The 20,887-nt window shown below is 36.6% G+C and overlaps 1 protein-coding gene across 4 annotated transcripts in view; it reads left to right on the forward strand.

Annotated features, from left to right (window-relative positions):
* DCAF17 (DDB1 and CUL4 associated factor 17) overlaps positions 1-18,837 on the forward strand; it is an 83,008-nt gene extending 64,171 nt beyond the window's left edge. The window contains exons 13-16 of one of the 4 annotated variants that reach the window (XM_077154119.1): positions 71-226; positions 1,006-1,098; positions 4,349-4,416; positions 11,582-18,837. In XM_077154119.1, coding sequence (XP_077010234.1) covers positions 71-226; positions 1,006-1,098; positions 4,349-4,416; positions 11,582-11,651 — 387 coding nt within the window. In that variant the 3' untranslated portion in view covers positions 11,652-18,837. Of the gene's footprint in view, positions 1-70; positions 227-1,005; positions 3,487-4,348; positions 4,417-4,980; positions 8,145-11,581 lie in introns of those variants that run through there. The other 3 variants (XM_077154120.1, XM_077154122.1, XM_077154121.1) reach the window with 3 other exon arrangements.
* The last annotated feature ends 2,050 nt before the right edge of the window (positions 18,838-20,887 follow it).

Raw genomic sequence — 20,887 nt, forward strand, 5'->3', positions numbered from 1 at the left:
TGCAGTTGTAGGAATAATCCCCCTGGATTTTGCCCCTCTTCTTCTCTCCCTTATCTGTCTGCCCTCTGAGACTTTCAAAATTGTGGACTATGAAGATGAGCTGGACTTGCTTTCTGTGGTAGCTGTTACTCAACTAGATGCTGAAGGAAAAGCTCACCTGGATTTCCACTGTAATGAATATGGGACTTTACTAAAAAGCATTCCACTGGTGGAATCATGGGATGTGGTAAGTAGAATCCATGGAATACAGAGTTGTAAGAATTTCCCTTATAGGTGACATTTATTGTAACAGATGTTGCTGTGTTCACGCCAACCCAGACTTCCCAGGACCAAAGACCACATCAGTTTACCAACCTTAGGCTGGACAAAATGAATGCATCCTAAGCATTCCCTCCTTAGGGAATATGTCCTTAAAGGTGCACTTAAAGAAGGATAAGACAGTGTTTTCCTAAAATATGGTTGTCTATTTCTATGCCCTAACTTCTGATTTTTTTCCTGTTTTTTAAGTTTGATAACATTTTCAAAAATAAAAGCATACTGTAGTAAATCTCCACAATTATTGAATAGATACCATATCTAACATGTAGGGTGTCCAGGTACCCCTCAAAGCATTTGTGTGCTCTTTCAAATATTATAGAATATTAAAGTAGAAACAGTAAACATTATTTTAGCAATCCTTGTTTTATCAATCAAGAACCTGAGAGCTTTAGCAACTTGCCCATGGCACACAATAAGGTAGTAGCAGTGTTGGCAATAGAGTCTGAATGTTCAGACTCCTGAATCCAGTGCTCCTTTCATTCGCTACATTTTGGGTGATGCTGTCTTGTAAGTAATCTACATATCCACAAATATTGATAAAGAAACCTTTCTCGGGCAGCTGTTTTGTTTCCAAGTGTATATTTGCATCTCATTGGAGATTCCTTAGCATAGGTGCTACGACGTTTTAGTCATACATTAGTGAATATAGTTGTGCGGAGATTCCATTTGCTTGTTCTTTCGTTACAGACATACAGCCATGAAGTCTACTTTGACAGAGATTTGGTGCTACACGTAGAACAGAAACCCAACAGGATCTTCAGCTGCTATGTTTACCAGATGGTATGTGACACTGGGGAAGAAGAAACCATAAGCAGAAGTTGTTAAAAAGAGTGAGATAATTTTAGAATTTGAGATGTAACTTATGAGACTATTAGCCCAGCATCCTCCTTTTTTTTAATCTGCATGGCAAGTTTTCCAATATTTTCCAGATAAGGACTTATTTTATCTTCATTTCCTGACTTCCTTTTAAAGCTTTGCCATGGAAAGTGATGAGGACTCATTATATATAGAAGTTTCTGAGAATGCTGTCCCAAGGAGCTTTTATTTATGTGGTAATACAAATATAAAATGCTCGGGAACAGAGAGAAACAGGTTAATTCTAATTATTGACAAGAGGATCATTGATGGAGAGATATTAAAAATGGTTCTTAATGGATGGTATGGCATTTTGATGGGAAGGACTGAGAGAGAGAAATAAAAAGGTATAGTTACAAAAAGTCATCTTGTATTCTCTATACCAAACTTTTTGCTTAAGGATGAGAAATGAGATCTGTAATATGAAAGCCATACTTTTGAGCCAAAAATGTGTCATCACAATTTTTTAAAGAATCTTGTACATGTTTATATGTTTTGTATTTATATATAGTATCAGAAATTGGCTCTAGTTCCCAAATTATCTTTTTTTCCATAGATTTATTCTTTTCTTGACTTGATGTTCCCACTGAATATTTGTGTTTCTATTATCAACTAAAGTACAAGATTCCAAGCAAACTTTAAGTGAACATTTTTTCTGATATGTAACCTGTTTAGTGCTTCATACGTCTAAGGATGTTGTTCTTATTTTATCATTTTATTTACTTGGTCTGCCTTATGGTTTTGCTTTGGCATCATTCTCATACATATGCAATAAGATAAAGGTACTGTTCTCTGCATCTGCTCCCATTAGAAGAGTAGCTGGAACCCCAGAGGAGTTTTTACTAGCTTGGGGATTAATTGCCCAATTAACTAGAAAAAGCTAATATTAGTTGTGAAACTTGATTGTTTTTTCTTTGTTAAAACATATCTAAACATGATCCTTGAACTTTAAATAAAGGCAACCTAAGTAAAGGGAGAAAATGTTTCTTTGTGCTTCCTGTTTGAGAAATCCAGTTGCTTACAGTCCACATATTCAGCACATTTCTCTGATTCAGCCTCTGAAGAGTAACTGGTAAAAATAGAAGGGAAGGAAACAGCAGTAAAAATCATTGCTGATTCAAGTTTAGGGAGTTTAAGTTCTGGAATTTTAAGTTGGATAATTTGTACTACAATCTTTCCATTTTTCCTTCTCTTTCTGCTTGATCCCATTTTAAGAATGATGTAGATTAGGCCCAGTTCTTCCCTCGAAAATTTGCAGATAAATTTCAAGCTTATGATCAACAGGGCTATTCCAAAAGGCAAAGAATTAATAGCACATAATTTAAAAGAAACAAAGGGAACAAATCTAAAACTGTCTTTTGTGTGTGAAGTAGAAAAGAAGATGGCTTAGAACAGGGAAAATATTTATATATAGGCTAAAAATAAATCTATCTGAATCTGCTCCTGTGTATTTATAACTATTTAGGAAAAGAAATGATTACCTCATGAGCAGGATGATAGAACTATTCATATATTAAATTGTAATATTTTGTATATACCAATTGAAAAGTCCATTTGCATTTTAATGCATATTTGATAATACTTTTTAATACAATATCTGAGTATTTCAGAACATTTTAGAGACACAATTATAATTAGCAGGCAGTTGAATAGTTATAGTATACTAGATATTGCCCCAAACTTCTAATTAGATAGTAATTATAACTAAACAGTTCTGCCTGATGAATTTACATCTTGAAAAACAAGTCCAGTAAAAGGAAACATAGTGGAAATATCAGAGAAAAGAAAGAAAACAGTGTGGTGTGTGTTTTAAAGTATGTTTTAAAGTAGATGCAGTGCTATATAAAAAATGCTTACTCTCCATTTGCAAGAGTTGTCAGAAAAAAATGTCTTTAGACTCAATCCAGTCAGAGATTTTTTAAAAAGTATTTGAGTTTCCCTTTCTCTTTTAAGTCTTTGCCTCATTTTGATGTGGTGATAGAAAGAAATTCATCTACTCAAAAAGACGTTTGAGAAATATCTGAGATTCCTGGCTGCTTTTTTGTTGGGGAGAAAGGGATAGTATTGAATTGGACACTAAGACAGTGCCAGTGTGTTACGACTTCCCAAACCTAATTAGACCAGGATCTAAATGCCATATGGGCCAGACAGGAAATATATCTGGTATGAAAAATAGTAGGGAGTTGGGGTCAGTGTAGCAAACAGGAGAAAATATGTACCTACTAAAATGACAACCTACTACTACCCAGTTAAACAGTTGTAACATGTGGGAGCTGCCTGATTGTTAAACAGAAAGGTTGACAAAAAGATACAAAAAGATGCCAAAAGACACTGAAGATAGCAAAGAATGTGGGAAACTTAGAGAGAGTGCACAAGGTGGAGACAATAGAGCATGCTCCCCAAAAGGCACAGACTTCCCAGCTCCCCACAGTGACATGTAGTTGCTCATTCTGCAGCCCGTGAAACGCCTATTTTGCTATTCTCTTGGGGGTAGGGCTAGAGTTGATACCATTCTGCCCCACCTTGATCCCTTCCTCTACCTGATTGTTTCAGAGACTCTAGCTGTAACAGGCACTAGTGAAAACACTATGGGTAGATTTCTGAGTATTTAATGCAAGACTGAGTGAAACAAATTGGCTTCTCTCAGCAGGTCCAGACATTAAGCCAATAAGAGGTATATTTCTGCATCTCAGATTCTTTGTTCTCACGATATCAATGGAGCAAGCGTATTGTTTTTTGGCTTTATAAAACATTTCTCACAACTCTGGGAGGAAACAAAACAAATCCAATCGTGATAGCCCTCAGCATCCACTGCCTACTGAGGCAATGCTATTGTTCTGTTAAAACAAAGTAAGGCACTCCACATTCTGCCACCAATTGCATGTTTTGGATCTCACACTTTTTTTTTTTTTTTAATGATAGCTTACATTTACTAAGAACAGCAGGACCTCTTTTTACCTGAACTCATCACACACAAATTCAGGTATATATGATTGGTAATTGAAAAAAATAAAGGCAGAGAGAAGAAAAAATTAAAGTTAAAAAAAATTATTTCTGATTAAAATTGTTTACTTATTGTTATGAGTGTTTATTTGCCTTATTTAAAAAAATGTGTGATAGGTAAGTTTTTTATAAGAAATACTTATTAAATAACGAGGTTCACTATTATTTTCAGCTTACACAAAGGGTCGTGGAATGTATTGGTCACGTAAAGCAAGATCCCACTATACTTTCTATCTACCAGTAAGTGATACATGTACAACCTATTATCTCATTTAAAATCCAAAATAACCATATGTGTGGTATGAACTACTATTATCCATCCCCATTTTACAAGTGAGGAAGATGAGTCTTACAGAAATTAATTTTCCCAGGGCTCCACGGTGCAGAGATGGGAAAAACACCTAGATTTGTTTGACATAAACTTATAAATTTCCTTCAAAGACAAAAGATTGTTACTTTATCTCATATGTAGCATACTGGCAATTACAATATTGGGTACATAGGAATGTGCTTACTAAGTGGTTTTTTAATGCTGATTGAATATCCAAATTTTAGAAAAAGTTAGGTTGAAGCCCTACTAACAAGTTCACACATAAAACTTGATATGAAAAATTATTCTTCACTTAGTGGTCGGAAACCGCTTAAAAAAATGGCCCCCCAAAATGGCACGTTATCCTGTTTGCAGTGATAATAAACACCAATGTTAGTAATTGCTCTTAGTATAACTTATCTTCCTTTACAAGAATAATTTTTATATATTTCCTCTCATTCTTACCATGTTTACATGTATTATCTACCTTTTAGAATCCCTGGAAAAATTCAGAGGCCAATTTCTACACCTGTATTGCTAAAGAATCTCAATTTTATGTAGAGAATCATTTCTTTCAGGCAAAAGATACAGAATAGAAAAATAAGAACAACTGAAGGGTTTTCTTTCCCAGCATTTCATTATGAAAATTTTCAAACACACAGCAAAGGTAAAAGAATTTTACAGTAAATACCCAAATACCAACCACGTGGATGCTACAGTTTACTCTACTTATTTTCTCACTTCTCTATCCACTTTACTTTTCTGATGCATTTCCAAATAAATTGCAGCCTTTGGTGTACTTTTCCCTAGTACTTCAGCATACATGTCATTAACTAAAATTTAATTCCTGTTTAATTTTTTTAAAAATTTTATGTAGCATTTACCTGTAATGAAATGCACACATCTTAAGTATAAATTTGCTGAGTTTTCACAAAAGTATACAACTGTGTAACCACAAACCCTTTTTCAAAAATTTGAACATTACAGTCACCCCAGAAAGCCCCCCCATGCCCTTTCCCAGTCATTCCCCATCCCATTTCTCAGTTATAACTACTGTTCTGTTCTTTTACATCATAGATTAAATTTGCCAATTCTAAAACTTCATGAAAATGAAATCATATCAAACATAATGCTTATTTCACTCAGCATAATGTTTTTTATATTTATTCATGTTTTTGTGTATATCAGTGATTCATTCTTTTTATTGCTCAGTAATTCTATCATATAGAATATGTCACAGTTTTTATTTTCCATGTACCTGTTGATGGATGCCTAGGCCATTGCTACTCTTTCACTATTATGAATAAAGTTGCTATGAGCATTCTTACATGAATCTTTTTATCAACATATGTCTTTATGTCTCTCGATAAATATGGTGGATATGTAATCATATCTGGTTGATACATTGTTTCTACTTGAACCTAGTAGTCATCTCATTAGGTTGACCTCTTTAACCTTTTTAATACCACCCTTTGGGAACTGCTGAAAGCATTCTTTCTCTGCGGTAATAGTCAAGATAACCCAAACTCAGCTTGAGTTACTCTTTCTCAAACACAGGCTATATTGCTCACCAAAGACCCCCGTTTCCTTTCATGGAGAATGAGATTAGAGAGCAAACCTGAGTTGCTAAGGGTACACTATAGACAGTTCCACATAACTACTAGAGCTGGGTAGGATGGCCCCAGAGAAGAGGTATTTATGTATTATCATACGTAAAGCACAATAATGAAAGTTGTTTTAGTTTTGTAGGCTGCTTAAAGCAGATAACATGAAATGGGTTGGTTTAAACAATGGGAATTTATTAGCTTACAGTTTCAGGCTGAGATATTTGTCCAAATCAAGGCATCATCAAGGCGATGCTTTATTCCCAAATACCAGCTGCCAGCAATCTTTGGTTTCTCTGTCACATGGCAAAGCAGATAGTGGCATCTGCTGGTCTTTCTCTTCTCTTCTGGATTTTATTAATTTCAGTTTCTTTGTTCCATGATTTTCTTTCTTTATGTGAATCTCATTGTCTTATAAAAGACTCCAGTAAGAGATTAGACTCATTCAGATTGAAGTGGCCTTAACTGAAGCAGCCTCAACAAAAGGTTCTACCAACAATGGGTTTACACCCACAGGAATGGATTAGTTTTAAAATCACATTTTTCTAAGGTCCATACAGCTCCAAGCCACCACAAAAGCTTTCTTCTTTTTTGTTTTTCCTTTAAAGGTTATGAGTTAATATCAATTCTGAATCAAGTAAATTTTGACTCTAATATGAAAACATATTAAACAGGGCTTTTCCTTATCCACTAACTATAATATTCTAGCCTTATGTATGTTGTGATACCAAATAATGTGTTCAACTTTAGAACTGCCCAGAATTTTAGATGCCCTTATTTTTCTTTTCCTCTTTTGTTTCTCAATTCAGTACCCTAGAATTACAATAGCTAACTTGGCAAAGGCTACTAAATCCTATAAAAGATGTTGGGAAATAAAATCAAATTATTATTCGGAGTCGTCAGATACCTTTAAATTTCTCTTAACAGATTTATTGTGGTATAATTAATATACAATAAACTGCACATAAAATGTACAATTTGATATGCTGTGACATGCATATACCTATGAAACCATCACCACAATCAAATATCCCTTTATCCATCACTCCACAAAGTTTTCTCATGCCCCTCCTTCCCTTAACCTATAGCCCCACTGGTGTATTTCTGTCACTATAGATTAGTTTGTATTTTCCAGAATTTTACATAAATGGAGTCATAAATAAGTACTTTTTTACTGTCTTTCAGTAGAATCATGTTTTGAAGTTCAACCATGTTACATGTATAAATAGTTCATTTCTCATTATTCCTGAGTAGTGCTCCATTGTATAGATAAAACCACAATTTGTGAATATATTCATTCACCTGTTGATGGATATTGGGTTGTTTCATGTTTTGGGGTATTATGAATAAAGCTACAATGAACATTTGTGTACAGTTCTTTATATGGACATATGCTTTATTTCTATTGGGTAAATACCAAGGAGGGAATGGTTGAGTCATATGGTAGGTGTATGTTTTGCATATTAAGAAACTGACAAAATTTTTTCATTATCATAAGTATGTGAAAGTTACAGTTGCTCCATATCCTTGTTCAGTACCTGATATGGCCAGTCATATAAATTTTAATTACAATTCTAATAGGTATATAGTAATGTTTTAACTTTTCAGGGCTACTATGACAAATACCATACACTGGTTAGGAATTTACTGTCTCAGTTTTGGAGGGTAGAAGTTCAACACCAAGGTATTAGTAGACCAAGTTTTAACTGTAGTTTGTTGCATTCTGCTTTTTTCTTTGAGTCTATGCCTCACACAACAATCTGTCTCTTCCTCTGGTTTCTACTTAGTTGCATCCAATTTCCTTTTCTTAGGACTTCAGCTATATTGGATTTAAGCCCATCCTCATTCAGTTTGGCCAGGCCTTAACTAGTAACATTTTCAAAGGTACTATCTATTTCCAAATGGGTTCATGTCCACACACTGACCTACCTTAATTAATAACATATCCAAGGATCTTATTTACAATTGTATCCATACTGTTAGGATGGGGTGGAGCTTAGGACTTAAACATGTCTTTTGTGGGGGGCATCAGCAATCCCCAACAAGTGGTAGCTCGTGATTTTTTGGGGTGGGGTGGGGGGGTGGGGTGCATGGTCCAGGAATCAAACCCGATCTGCATGGAAGGCAGGCATTCTAACCTCTGAACTACCTGTGCACCCCCTCGTGATTTTAATTTGTATTTTTGTGTGTTTATTTGCTATCCATACATTATATTGAATTTTGAATGTTAAACCGACTTTGAATTCTTGCTATAAACCCATCTAAGACCTCTAAATTTGTAACCATATTTTGAGTGAGACAATTTCTACAGTTCCATTTTTAAATTTTGTATCAGTTCCACAATAACGGATTCATAAAATTTTCCAACACATTTGAAACTACTTTCTGCCTTTACAAATAATTTCCAGACATTTTTTGCCCTTTCCCAGAGATTTCCTTCTCATATAAACAGCATTCAGCAAGTTAGTTATAAAAGTTTTAGTGCAGACTGTGTGATTGTGAAAACCTCGTGTCTGATGCTCCTTTTATCTATCTTGTCAACAGACGAGTAGAACATACAGAATAAAAATAAATGTTAAAATAAATTTAGTTTGAAATGCTAGTGATCAATAAAAGCGAGGGGTAAGGGGTATGGTATGTATAATCTTTTTTTTTCTGTTTTTGTTTTATTTCTTTTTCTGTTGTCTTTTTATTTCTTTTTCTGAATTGATGCAAATGTTCTAAGAAATGATGAATATGCACTAAGTGATGATATTGTGAATTACTGATTATATATGTAGAACGGAATTATCACATGTTAATGTTTTAGTTCGTTGTTAATTTTTTTAATTAATAAAATTGTAAATAGGAATGCTGTCATCCAAGCTTGTTTTACCGTTTATAGAGCACAGGCAGAGTAGATTTAGGTCCCTAGGATTTTTGGAATGGTAAATGAGTATTGGCTTCAACTTAAAGTCCCTAGCTGCATTAGCCCCTAACAAGAAAGTCAGTCTATCGTTGGAATCTTTGAAGCCAGGCATTGAGTTCTCTCAGCTATGAAAGTCCTAGATGGCATCTTTCAATATAAAGTTATTTTGTTTACATTGAAAAATCTGTTTTAGAGTAGCCACCTTCATCAGTTATCGTAGCTAGATCTGGATAACTTGCTGCAGTTTCTACATCAGTACTTGCTGTTTCATCTTGCACTTTTAAGTTAGGGACGTGGCTTCTTTCCTTAAACCTCATGAACCAACTTCTATTAGCTTCAAACTTTTCTTCTACAGCTTCTTCAATTTTTTTCTAATGCAGCTTCCCTACCTCTCTTAGCCTTCGTAGAACTGAAAAGAATTAGAGTCTTTCTCTGGATTAGGTTTTGGCTTAAGGGAATTTTGTGGCTTGTTTGAGCTTCTATGCAGGTCTCTAAAACTCCATATCCACAATAAGGCTGTTTTGCTTTCTTATCATTTGCGTGTTCACTGGAGTAGCACTTTTAATTGCTTCAAGAACTATTCCTCTGCATCCACAACATGGCCAGCTGGCATAAGAGGCCTAGCTTTCAGTCTGTCTCAGCTTATAACATGCCTTTCTCACTAAGCTTAATTATTTTTAGCTTCTGTTTCAAAGTGAGACTTGCAGCTTTCTCTTGATCACTTAGAGGCCATTATAGGGTTATTAATTGGCCTAATTTCAATATTGCTATGACTCAGAAAATAGGGAGGCTAGAGGAAGAAAGACTGGTGAACAGCCAATTGGTGGAGCAGTCAGAACATACACAACATTATCAGTTAAGTTCACTGTCTTATATGGGCATAGTTCCTGGTGTCCCAAAATCACTACCGATTTCATTTTTGAAGAGGTTTTCCATTTCTGTTCGTATATTCAGCATTAGTTGTCTCAGCTCTTGTATCTCATTTGAACTATTGGTTTGTTCCTTTGACTGGGCCATATTCTCAATCTTCTGAGCATGGACAGTTATCTTCTGCTGCTGGCGTCTGGGCATTTAGTCAGATTTCCCTGGGTGTCGGACCCAACAAGGTTGTAAGATTTTTCTGTGAAATCTCTGGGTTCTGTTTTTCTTATCCTGCCCAGTAGGTGGCGCTCGTGGCACACGTTTGTCTCAAGTGTTTGGAATGGATCCCCCCCCCGGGTCACCGATCTCCGCGGCCTGGGGATTTCCAGTCCAATTCTCTCCGTTGGTTCAGGGGCCGCGCGTGGTGGGGGCGTCAGCCGCCACGGCTTGAGGGGACCCTGTGGCTGGTCGCCGGCCACAGCGGGCCTGGGGAATTCGCCACCGGACCAGGAAGTCACCCGCGGGGGAGGGGCATCGGTCACCGGCCGCCGCGGCCTGTGGAATTCCCCACCGGACCAGGAATTTGCCCGCGGGTGGGGGGGCCACCGCGGCTTGGATAGCCCTCTGATCCGAGACTCGTAGCCGCGGACTCGAAGCCGAGACTCGAAGCCGCCCGCAAAAGAGGGGCACCGGCCGCCTCGGCTTGGGAAACTTGCCTCTCCGAGACTCTCAACCGGCCCGGGAAGGAGGGAGGGAGTAGCTCCGACCGCCGCAGCTGCCGCTGCTCGGGAAATCGCGCGCCGCTCGGGGATCTCACCGCAGCCGAGTCTCGCAGTCAGACTAGCCAGTCCAGACTGGGGTACGCTGTGTGTCCATTCCCTGCCGTAGCCCTGGGAGCTGTTCTGCACTGTTTCAGTTCACCTAGTAGTTGCTTTGGAGGAGGAGGAACTAAGACGCACGTACCTTACTAAGCCGCCATCTTGGAACCATCCCAAAATCATTACAATAGTAACATCAAAGATTACAGCTCACCATAACATATATTAAAAAAGCATTTGAAATATAGCAAGAATAATGAGAATGAGTCAGCCACAAAGTGAGCATGTTGCTGGAAAAATGGTGCCAGCAGACTTGCTTAATGTAGGGTTGCCACAAATTTCCAACTTGTAAGCTGTGCAATATCTGTGAAGCACAATGAGGAATGCCTGTATTTAGAGAAAGCTGGTGGATGGGGCAACAAAATCCTCAAGTGTGGCGTTTTGCTTTGCTACTATCCAGTCAAGCCATCCAGGATTGGGCTTCCTGGTGGGGCCTGGATCAACAGATTTTTAGTTCCTATGATAAATTGACTGTAGACCTGATATATTCAGGAAATTTAACTGCTTCAGATTAACTTTCTGTTTGAAGTTAGGTCTCCATTTGAAAGTGCAATTGATACCTACATCCGGGCAGCACAACTTCTGTATCACCATCCCAGACGTCTTCCCTATCTCTAATTGCCTCTTGGATTGGCTAGGTCTGGAGAGTGCACATGTGCATCAGCTCCCAGCATGAGATCTCAGGCTGCCTCCTCCATTCCCATGTTCCAGGTGCTTGAGCTCCTGAGTGTTTGCCACCTACCTTGCATAACTTTTTTCCTAGTATAATAGATTTTTCTTCTGGCAAGATTGTTCATTTTTTATCTCCACTACCTTTACCAAGATTATTTTTATCTTTTTACAGGAGGCAAGTAAAACTGCATAGCCCAGAGCCAGAAGGCAAGACTCTAAATGGACTCAAATTTTCTTTCTAGGACTTAGAACCTTGGAGAGGCTCTGGGCATATTGCCAGCTTCTCCCCATCTTATCTCACTCTAGAAAGTTCATACTAAATAAAATATCTAAAATAAAAAAGCTAATATTTTAATTGTATTGCCTTGAACTCATTTTAGTTCAGTATAGTTTGAAACCTCAGATCACTGCAGAAGTAAAACTTATAGTTAACTCATAAAGATACAATGAGCAAAAATATTCATATTTGAGATTCTCTCTGCCCAAGTAATATATCTCAGTAAATCAATCTCTCAAATAAAATTTTCAAAAGAAATACTCATTGTACTCTTACCGATAAGTTTTATAGCTCAATTAAGTATTCTTTATTTTCTCGTAGAAGAGCATTTGTTTAAGTAAAAGATCTTTTCTGAATGCTTTTTTTTTTTCTTTGAAAACCAGAAGCTTCAAGGGCACAGCTTTTCAAGCTGTATCTGTAAAAGCCACAAGACTGGTTAAAGTATGTTAAAAGACAATTGCTCACAATTTAAAAGCCATTCTAGCACTTAATTTTCCTATGATTTGTCTCCCTCTTTATTACAGAGAGCAAAACTAGTGAGTTAAAGCATTTCCTAGCTCCAGTCCTTTCTACATTGAAAACCTCAGCTGTTAAATAATATCTGCTTGAAATTGTGCTGACTGACAGCTAGTATGAACTTAAAGAGGTCCTTGGGCCCACTGCCACATTTAATATAACATCCTAAGTGCCTTTTTTCCAGAAATAGGGATCCACAGTTTGTCTTAGTCTCCCTTCCAGCTGGACTCCTGATCCATTGATTTCCTGTTTCAGTTTCTGCTGGAAAGTCTCAGGGGCCTCTGCCACTTTGACTATAGTAAGGGTGATCATATAATTTATCATCCAAACCCAGACACTTTGAAAATGAAAGGAGACATTATTAATCATTATGCCTGAACAGTAGGCATAAGCCAATCCTGTTCTAAACAAAGGGGGAATCTGGTCACTCCACTTAGAGCCAATTCAGCAATAAATTTTAAGTCTGTCCATTTTGAATTATAATCTCATTTCATTCTAGTATGCCAAACTTCCAATTATCAAGAGATAATGGCCACATTCCATCGAAATAATTTCTCTTCCATTTTTATCCATGAAACATTTACAGCTCCCTGTGCCAAGAGGGGGCCTATTGCTACCTAGGCATGTCTCCCTCAAATCCACCTTGTGCTTAAGGTCTGGATCTTTGTGTCAGACCTGTAGTCCCAAAGAGGAAAGTAATATGAGTGATGGACACAGTAGGAAGAGGGGAAATTTTTTTAAATAGAAAAGTATATGTAAAGTTACAGTGGGGACAATACAGCCAGCTGGACCTACAGGCTTTACAAAGTCCAATTAGGATGCAAGGATGTGCAGCTGATAATGATTCTACCCGTACAGAGCAAGTTTCCTCCAGGCATGAGTTGCTCAATTTTGCCTTGTCATAAAATTTTATATTTTTCCAGTTCTAAAGGTACTGACTATGTGCCTCCTATTCACCAGGTTCAGCTAAAGCAAAGCAATTCCACCAACTCCTTGGTGTATTACTGTGAGTAGGTAAAATGAAGGTTAATTCTTAGGTTTCACATTCAAGCTCAGTCTTCTCCATACTTGTCTGAGGTCAATTTCAGCATAAGTCCAATACACAATTTTTTTAAAGGTAGAAACCTTAACCCATGAAATATATTAATTCTTTTATTTTTTTATGTTGAAAAGGTTGAATGCTTTGGGAAGACTGGATAAAATCAGGTCAGTAAGAACTACTTTGTTAAGAACAAAATCTCAGCAGGGATAAGGGGCAATAAAGTGAGGCAGATGCAGAGGGAAACACAAAATGAGGATGTGCTATCAAGCTGCCCACCAAGTGCAACTAAATGCTTAATTTCATGGACCAACCTCTGCAAAGCTACACAGACTGTTTTGGGGTAGATACTGGAGAGGGGTTAGACAGAAAGGGGAAAGGATTTATCCTCCAGCTCTTATCTGCCATTCACCACAGTTTCACCTCCAGTTTAAAACCCTCCTGCCTTTCCAGGTTGCACAAAGTAAAATTTACCTTGACTTCCATGGGTAGGAGATAGGATCTATTCAGGGCAGCATAGTAAAAGGAAGTGCTGTCAGGTTGCCCCGGCATGAAGCTTGTGGAGTCCACACAGAAATGTCCTGGTAGCAGTGACTGGAACAAGAGAGGTTTGGCCAAGAGTATCCGAGTTAGTGCAGTTGTCTGATAGAAGGGTGCACTGAAATTTTGGTCTACTTTAAAAATACCAATTCAGAAATTATAGCCAATGTGGTTTAAGATGGCAGAAAATCCCAATCAACAAACTCATATCTCAAAAAAATTCTTTGGCCTTATATCAAAAGATAGTTAAATGAATATATCCTTGTATGTTTTAAGTTGAATAAAATGTTTACAGATTGTATATATCTTTATATAATGATTTCCTTTTTAAACTAACTTTTAAAAATTAACTGACTAATCTTTCTAAAAAAATCTCAGATAACTGAGTCTCTATTCCTTCTAAAGGATTAGGTCTTACTAATTTTTATAATAACTTCATTGGGATTTAATTCACATACATTTCAAAGTGACAGTTCAGTGGTTTTTAATCTAGTCACAAAGTTGTGCAACTATTACCACTATCTAATTCCAGAACATTTTCATTACCCCCTCCAAAAAACCTTGTACCTATTAAGCAATAATTCTACCCTCCTCCAGTCTCTGGTAATTTCTAATCTACTTTGTTTATTTTAGATATTTCATATAAATTGAATCATGCAATATTTGTCATTTTGTTGTTTGGCTTATTTCACTTAGCATAATTTTCAAGGTTTATCCAGATTGTAGCATCTTTCAGAACTTCATTCCTTTTTATAGCCAAATAATATTACATTTTATGGATATACCACTGTGTTTATCCTTTCAGCCATTGATGGGACATTTGGGTTGTTTCCGCTTTGGGACTTTATAAATAATGCTTTTATGAACACTCAGGTACAAGGTTTTGTGTATACACAAGTTTTCAGTTTTCCTGGGCATATACCTACAAGTAGAATTTATGAAGATTGGAATTTATAAGTCATATGGTAACACTGTATTTCACTTTTTGATGAACTGCCAAATTGTTTGCCACAGCGGCTGCACCATTTTACATTCCCACCAGCAGTGTAAGAGGTTTCCAACTTCGCCACATCCTTACTAACACATGTTATTGTCTGCTTTTTTGATTATAGCTACCCTCCTGGGAGTGAAGTGGTATGTCATTTTGTTTTATTTTGCATTTCCCTAATGATTAATGATTCTAAGTATCTTTTTATGTGCTTATTGGCCACTGGCATATCTTCTTTGGGGAAATGTCTAATCAAATTCTTTGCCCATTTTAAAATGGGATTATTTGTCTTTTTTTGTTGTTGAGTTGTAAGAGTTCTTTATATATTTTGGATAAAAGTTCCTGATCAGATATATAATTTGCAAATGTTTTCTCCCATTGTATGGGTTATCTTTTCTCTTTATTGATAATGCCCTTTGATGCACAAAAGTTTTAAATTTTGACGAAGTCCAGTCCAATTTATTCACTTTTGTTGCTCTTATTTTTGTTATAAAGTCAAAAAAACCAATGGTCCAATCAAAGGTCACAAAGATTTACTTCTATGTTTTTTTCTGAGTTTCATGTTAGGTCTTACACTTAGGTTGATTTTGTTATTTAAATCTATAGTCCTGGACTGAATAGAATTTAATGTTAACACAATTTACTTTTTTAGTTTCTCGTTCTGTTACCCAGGAAAACAAGTGGGGGGTTAGTTTTAAGTTTATCTATTACGTGAGACTGGGGACAGCACCTGAGGGGATGAGCATTAGTGCTATGAGGGACCTGGCTGGGAGCCCACTTCCCTGTAGGAGCTGGTAAGAGCAGCCATCCCCAGGCACTGGCCTCACTTAGAGCTGTAGGAACAAGATTTCAGCCATTCCTAAGAGGAGGAGTGGGAGACACACGAAGGTACTGCCAACACACCCACCCAAGTCCACTGTGACGGGTTCTCTATTCCACAGTTCCTAAGTATGTTCTCCTACTGTTGAGTTGGATGTGGTTTTCACACGCTCCTTCAGTAAATAAACACATGTTCCATGAGCCTGTGAAATAATACCTGTTATTTTATAAATGTTGACACTTATGTGTGGCAGCAAAATAGCTGTGTTATAAGCTTGTATGATTTCTGAACAATTAAATTTCAGTCTTAGAACCTTAGAATTTCGATAATGTGCTGTGACAAATACCTATTACCCATTTTGAACTTAATAGATTACATAGAAATGCCTAAGAATGATTCTGAGTCATCATAGTAATGGGTCATTAATATCACACAGGGGTTTAGACACAACAACCTCTGTGGTTGTCTCATGAGTTTAGTACTGAACTCATTAGGTGCTTTATCAGCAAAGTACAGCATTGCTAGTTGCGCTTTTAATGATTTAGCAATGGAACAAAGTGCATTTTAATGAACTATTAATAAAGAATATATATTAAGAAAGGTGGTACAGCTATTAAGTAAAACATGCATGTCAGTGAATACTGTCGTTACATACAGATGAATGAAATAAGACTATATTCATGTATGTTGTTGTTAGTCAAAAGTTCTGTTGAGAGAATTACATGGAATCTTGAATAGGGCATGAGAGCTTGTTGGTTTATACAGGTGATTGTAATGCCCCATATATCCCAAAGTAATTTGGCCAGAGAGTAAAAAAACATTTGCAAAGTCCACTTGAGGACTAAGGAGAAAGGAGGAAATATTAAACTTCCCCATATGGGGAATCCCTGACATTCTCACAAGCAATAGGGACAACTAATTCAAATAGGCTGAGCCTTTGATCTTGGGATCAAAGCCAAGTTCTTTAATCCTCATTCAATATTGCTGGGTAGGAGCTTTCTTATTGTTTCCATGGAGATGTGAGCCACCCAACTGTGGATGGTAACTTTTGATTAGATGGTTTCCGTAGAGGTGTGTCTCCACCTATTCAAGGTGGGGTTGCTTCCTGGAGTCCTTTAAGGGAACCATATTGGAAAAAGCTTTAGAGCCACCAGAACCAACAGAGCTCACACAACCAGAGACCTTTGGAGATGAAGAAGGAAGATAACCCCAGGGAAGCTTCATGAAACAAGCTAGGAGAAAAAGCTAGCAGATGTTGGTCGCCATGTGCTCTCCCAACTGCGAGAGAAATCCCGAAATACATCAGCCTTTCTTGAGTGAAGGTAACCTCTTGTTGGTGCCTTAATTTGGACATTTTCATGGCCTTAGAATTGTAAACCTGTAAAATAAATTCCCCTTCTTAAAAGCCATTCTGTTTCAGGTATATCGCATTCCAGCAGCTTTCAAGCTAGAACAACCCCTATGAAACTTATTCCTGCAAAGGAGAAGCTAAGCCTACTTATAATTATACCTAAGAGTCACCCCCAGACAACCTCTTTTGTTGCTTAGATATGGCCTCTTCCTCTAAGCCAACTTAGCAGGTAAACTCACTGCCCTCCCCCCACTACATGGGATGTGACTTTTAGGCGTGTAAATATCCCTGGCAAAGTGGGGCAGGGATCTGGCATCATGGGATTGAGAAAGCCTTCTTGACCAAAAGGGGGAAGAGAGAAATGAGACAAAATAAAGTTTTACTGCCTGAGAGATTTCAGAGTCGAGAAGTTATCCTGGAGGTTATTCTTATGCATTATATAGAGATCCCTTTTTAGTTGATGGTATATTGAAGTGACTAGAGGGAAGTACCTGAAACTGTCAAACTGTATTCCAGTAGCCTTGATTCTTAATAGCAATTATATAACTATATAGCTTTTACAGTATGACCATGTGATTATGAAAACCTTGTGTCTGATGTTCATTTTATCCAGGGTATGGACAAGTGAGTAAAAACATACAGATAAAAATAAATAAATAATGGTGGAAATAAAGGGTATAAAATTGGGTAGATTGCAGTACTAGTGGTCAGTGAGAGGGAGGGGCAAAGGATATGGATATATGAGGTTTTTCTTTTTTCTTTTATTCCTTTTTCTGGAGATGCAGATGTTCTAAAAATGATCATGATGATGAATACACACACCACTGTGATGATATTGTAAGCCATTGATTGTACACTAAGGATGGACTGTATGTGTGTGAAGATTTCTGAATAAAAAATACATTTTTAAATGTAACAAAATTCTTTTGAGAGATATCCTATATATAGGTGGGTTCCAATGTGTATAGTCACTAACAGTTATTCTAATAAACCACGGTCATTTGGGGTATGTGTATCTATCCCTCCCCCAAGATTATTATCATAGTTCTATCCCTTTCCAAGATTATTATCCTGACTTCTTTACAGGAATTTCCTTTCTCTTTAAAAAAAATAATTTTACTGCCTGTGTATGCATCCCTAGATAAAAGAGTTTATATTTGCCTTTTTTTGAATTTTATGTACATTTTATCTATTTTTTGGTTCCTGCTTATTTGCTCAACATTAGATGTATAAGATTCACTTATGTCGTTCCATGTATCTTCCGTTTGTTCCTTTCATTGCATTTTAGTTGGTTTTTGTTATTATGTACAGTTTTTAATTTTATCAATAGACAAAAACTTAGCCATTCTTCTGTCGGTGGACATTTTGTTTCTAGTTTGGGCTGATTTTTAATACTACTGCCATGAATTTTCTTGCACATATATCCAGCTGCATATGTGCATGTATTTCTCCAGGATATATATCTTGGAGTTAAATTGTTAGATTAGAGAATATGTATATGTTCAATTCTGCTGAATAATGCCACTCTATTTTTTCCAAAAGATTATATCAATTTGCAATCCCACCAGTAGTATTTGAGAGTTCCAGTTGCTCTGTTTCCTCCCCAACACTTAGTATTATAAAGTTTATAATTTTTTTAAACACTCTATTAAATGGGTATCCTATTGTGGTTTTCATTTGTCTAATTACTTCCGTAATTACTTAAGGTAGGGCTCTTCTTTGTCTATTTATTGATCATTTGGATATCACCTTTTGTAAAGTTCTGTTGATGTCTCTTGCCTATTTTCCTATTGGGCTATTTGTTTGTCCCATCAATTTGTAATTGCAGTGCTTACCAGGCTTTATTGATTATATGTATTGAAAATACCACCTCTCGTATTTTTACTTTTTCAAATCTGAAATAGCTAATACCTAATAATAATGTAATCTTTTGAAGAACAGAAGTTCTTAATTTTAATGTGGTTGAATTTACCATTCTTTTATTTTATTGTTTTTCTAGGTTGTCTTTTTTTTAAATAAATTCTTTATTGTCCTGTGCCCAGGAAGCTACTTTTATACATTTTCTTCTAAGAGCTTTATAGTTTTGCCATTCTTACCTAGTTCTTTAAATCCACTTGGTACTGATTTTTGTGTTTATTTCTTAAACATTTTATTCAGAGATTTTCTATATTTTGTTCATTTACACAGATTCTTATTAATGTTGGCTTGCCTTGCCTTCTCATGAGTTTGGTGATCTTTGATTGTGAATTCATTGCTCGACCTTAATATATTAGAGTTCTATAGTACTAAACTTGGAAAATGCTCCTCCAGAGAAGGTATGTTTCTGCTTCTGCCAGTAGCCAGGGATGCTACCATCCCACAGTCATTTCAGGGTCTTGGCTCAGTTCATCTTTCCCAAACTTGTTTGGCCAAAACCCCAGTATGCCAATAGAAGTGTTACTACCTGATAGAAGTGCTAGCATTTCCCACAGGACAATGCTTGTTTGGCTTTTTTTTTTTTTTTTTTTTAACCCATAGGGGACCTTCTCTACTTCTGTGCTGGTTTGAAATGATGTATGTACCCTAGAAAAGCATGTTTTAATCCTAATCTCATTTTGTAAAGGCAGCCATTTCTTCTAATCCCTATTCAGTATTGTATGTTTGAAACTGTAATTAGATCATCTCCCTGGAGATGTGATTTAATCAAGTGGTTGTTAAGATGGATTAGGTAGAGGCATGTCTCCACCCATTTGTGTGGGTCTTGATTAGTTTCTGAAGTCCTATAAAAGAGGAAGCATTTTGGAGAATGAGAGATTCAGAGAGAGCAGAGCAGAATGACATAACCACAAGAAGCAGAGTCCACCAGCCAGCGACCTTTGGAGATCAAGAAGGAAAATGTTTCCCGGGAGTTTCATGAAACAGAAAGCCAGGAAAAGAAACTAGCAGATGATGCCATGTTCACCATGTGCCTTTCCAGATGAGAGAGAAACTGACTGTGTTCACCACATGCCCTTCCACTTGAGAGAGAAGCCCTGAACTTCATTGGCCTTCTTGAATCAAGGTATCTTTCCCTGGATGCCTCTGATTAGACATTTCTTTAGACTTCTCAGCCTTAGAGTTGTAAACTAGCAACTTATTAAATTCAGCTTTTAAAAGCCATTCTGTTTCTGGTATATTGCATTCCGGCAGCTAGCAAACTAGAATAACCTCTTAAGAGACAAACAGTGCCTCAAAGAAATGGGCCCTATCCAAGGTCTAGTTGTTCCTTAGTAGAAGGGTGACCCAGCTCATCTAGTGAAACATAATGCCAGATTTGAAAGTTCCTAACAGTGTTTCCTTCATATAGCTCCAGGTCAGTACATATAGAGCTTTTTCATTCTTTTATAAGGCTGTAATAATAATTTAGCATATAGAATTTATTTAACCAGTTCCCTAATGATAGATTTTTCGTATCCAATTGTTTACTTTTACAAACAATATTGTAGTGTTTTTCACACTTATGTAAATATATCTTTATTGTAAATTCCTGTAGATAGAATTGCCTGACCAGATTTCCCCCATAGGTTGTATCATATTTTACTCCCACCAGAAAAATATGAATATGCTTATATTCCCACATTCCCATCAAACACATTCAAACACGCTTGGTATTTATTGATCTAATAGGTGAAAATGATATTTTATAATTTTAATTTATGTATTTTTTTACTATAGGTCAACTTGATATCTTTTCATGTATCTAGGGGAAATTTATATTGCCTTTTTGTGAACTATTATGTTCCTGGCCTTTTCCTATTTTTCTATTTAGTTTTCCAGGTAATTCCTGAGCATTCGAAAGTTCGCTGGGTCTTTTGCTTTACTACCATATTTCTATTTGCAAAAGAATATTGTTTATGAATGCTGAAATGTACACAGAGTACTTGCTTTATTCAATTTAAAGAAACGTTCTACAATAACTTCTCACAAAC

Source organism: Tamandua tetradactyla, chromosome 3 (genome assembly GCF_023851605.1).
Source record: "Tamandua tetradactyla isolate mTamTet1 chromosome 3, mTamTet1.pri, whole genome shotgun sequence".
Classification (NCBI taxonomy): domain Eukaryota; kingdom Metazoa; phylum Chordata; class Mammalia; order Pilosa; family Myrmecophagidae; genus Tamandua; species Tamandua tetradactyla.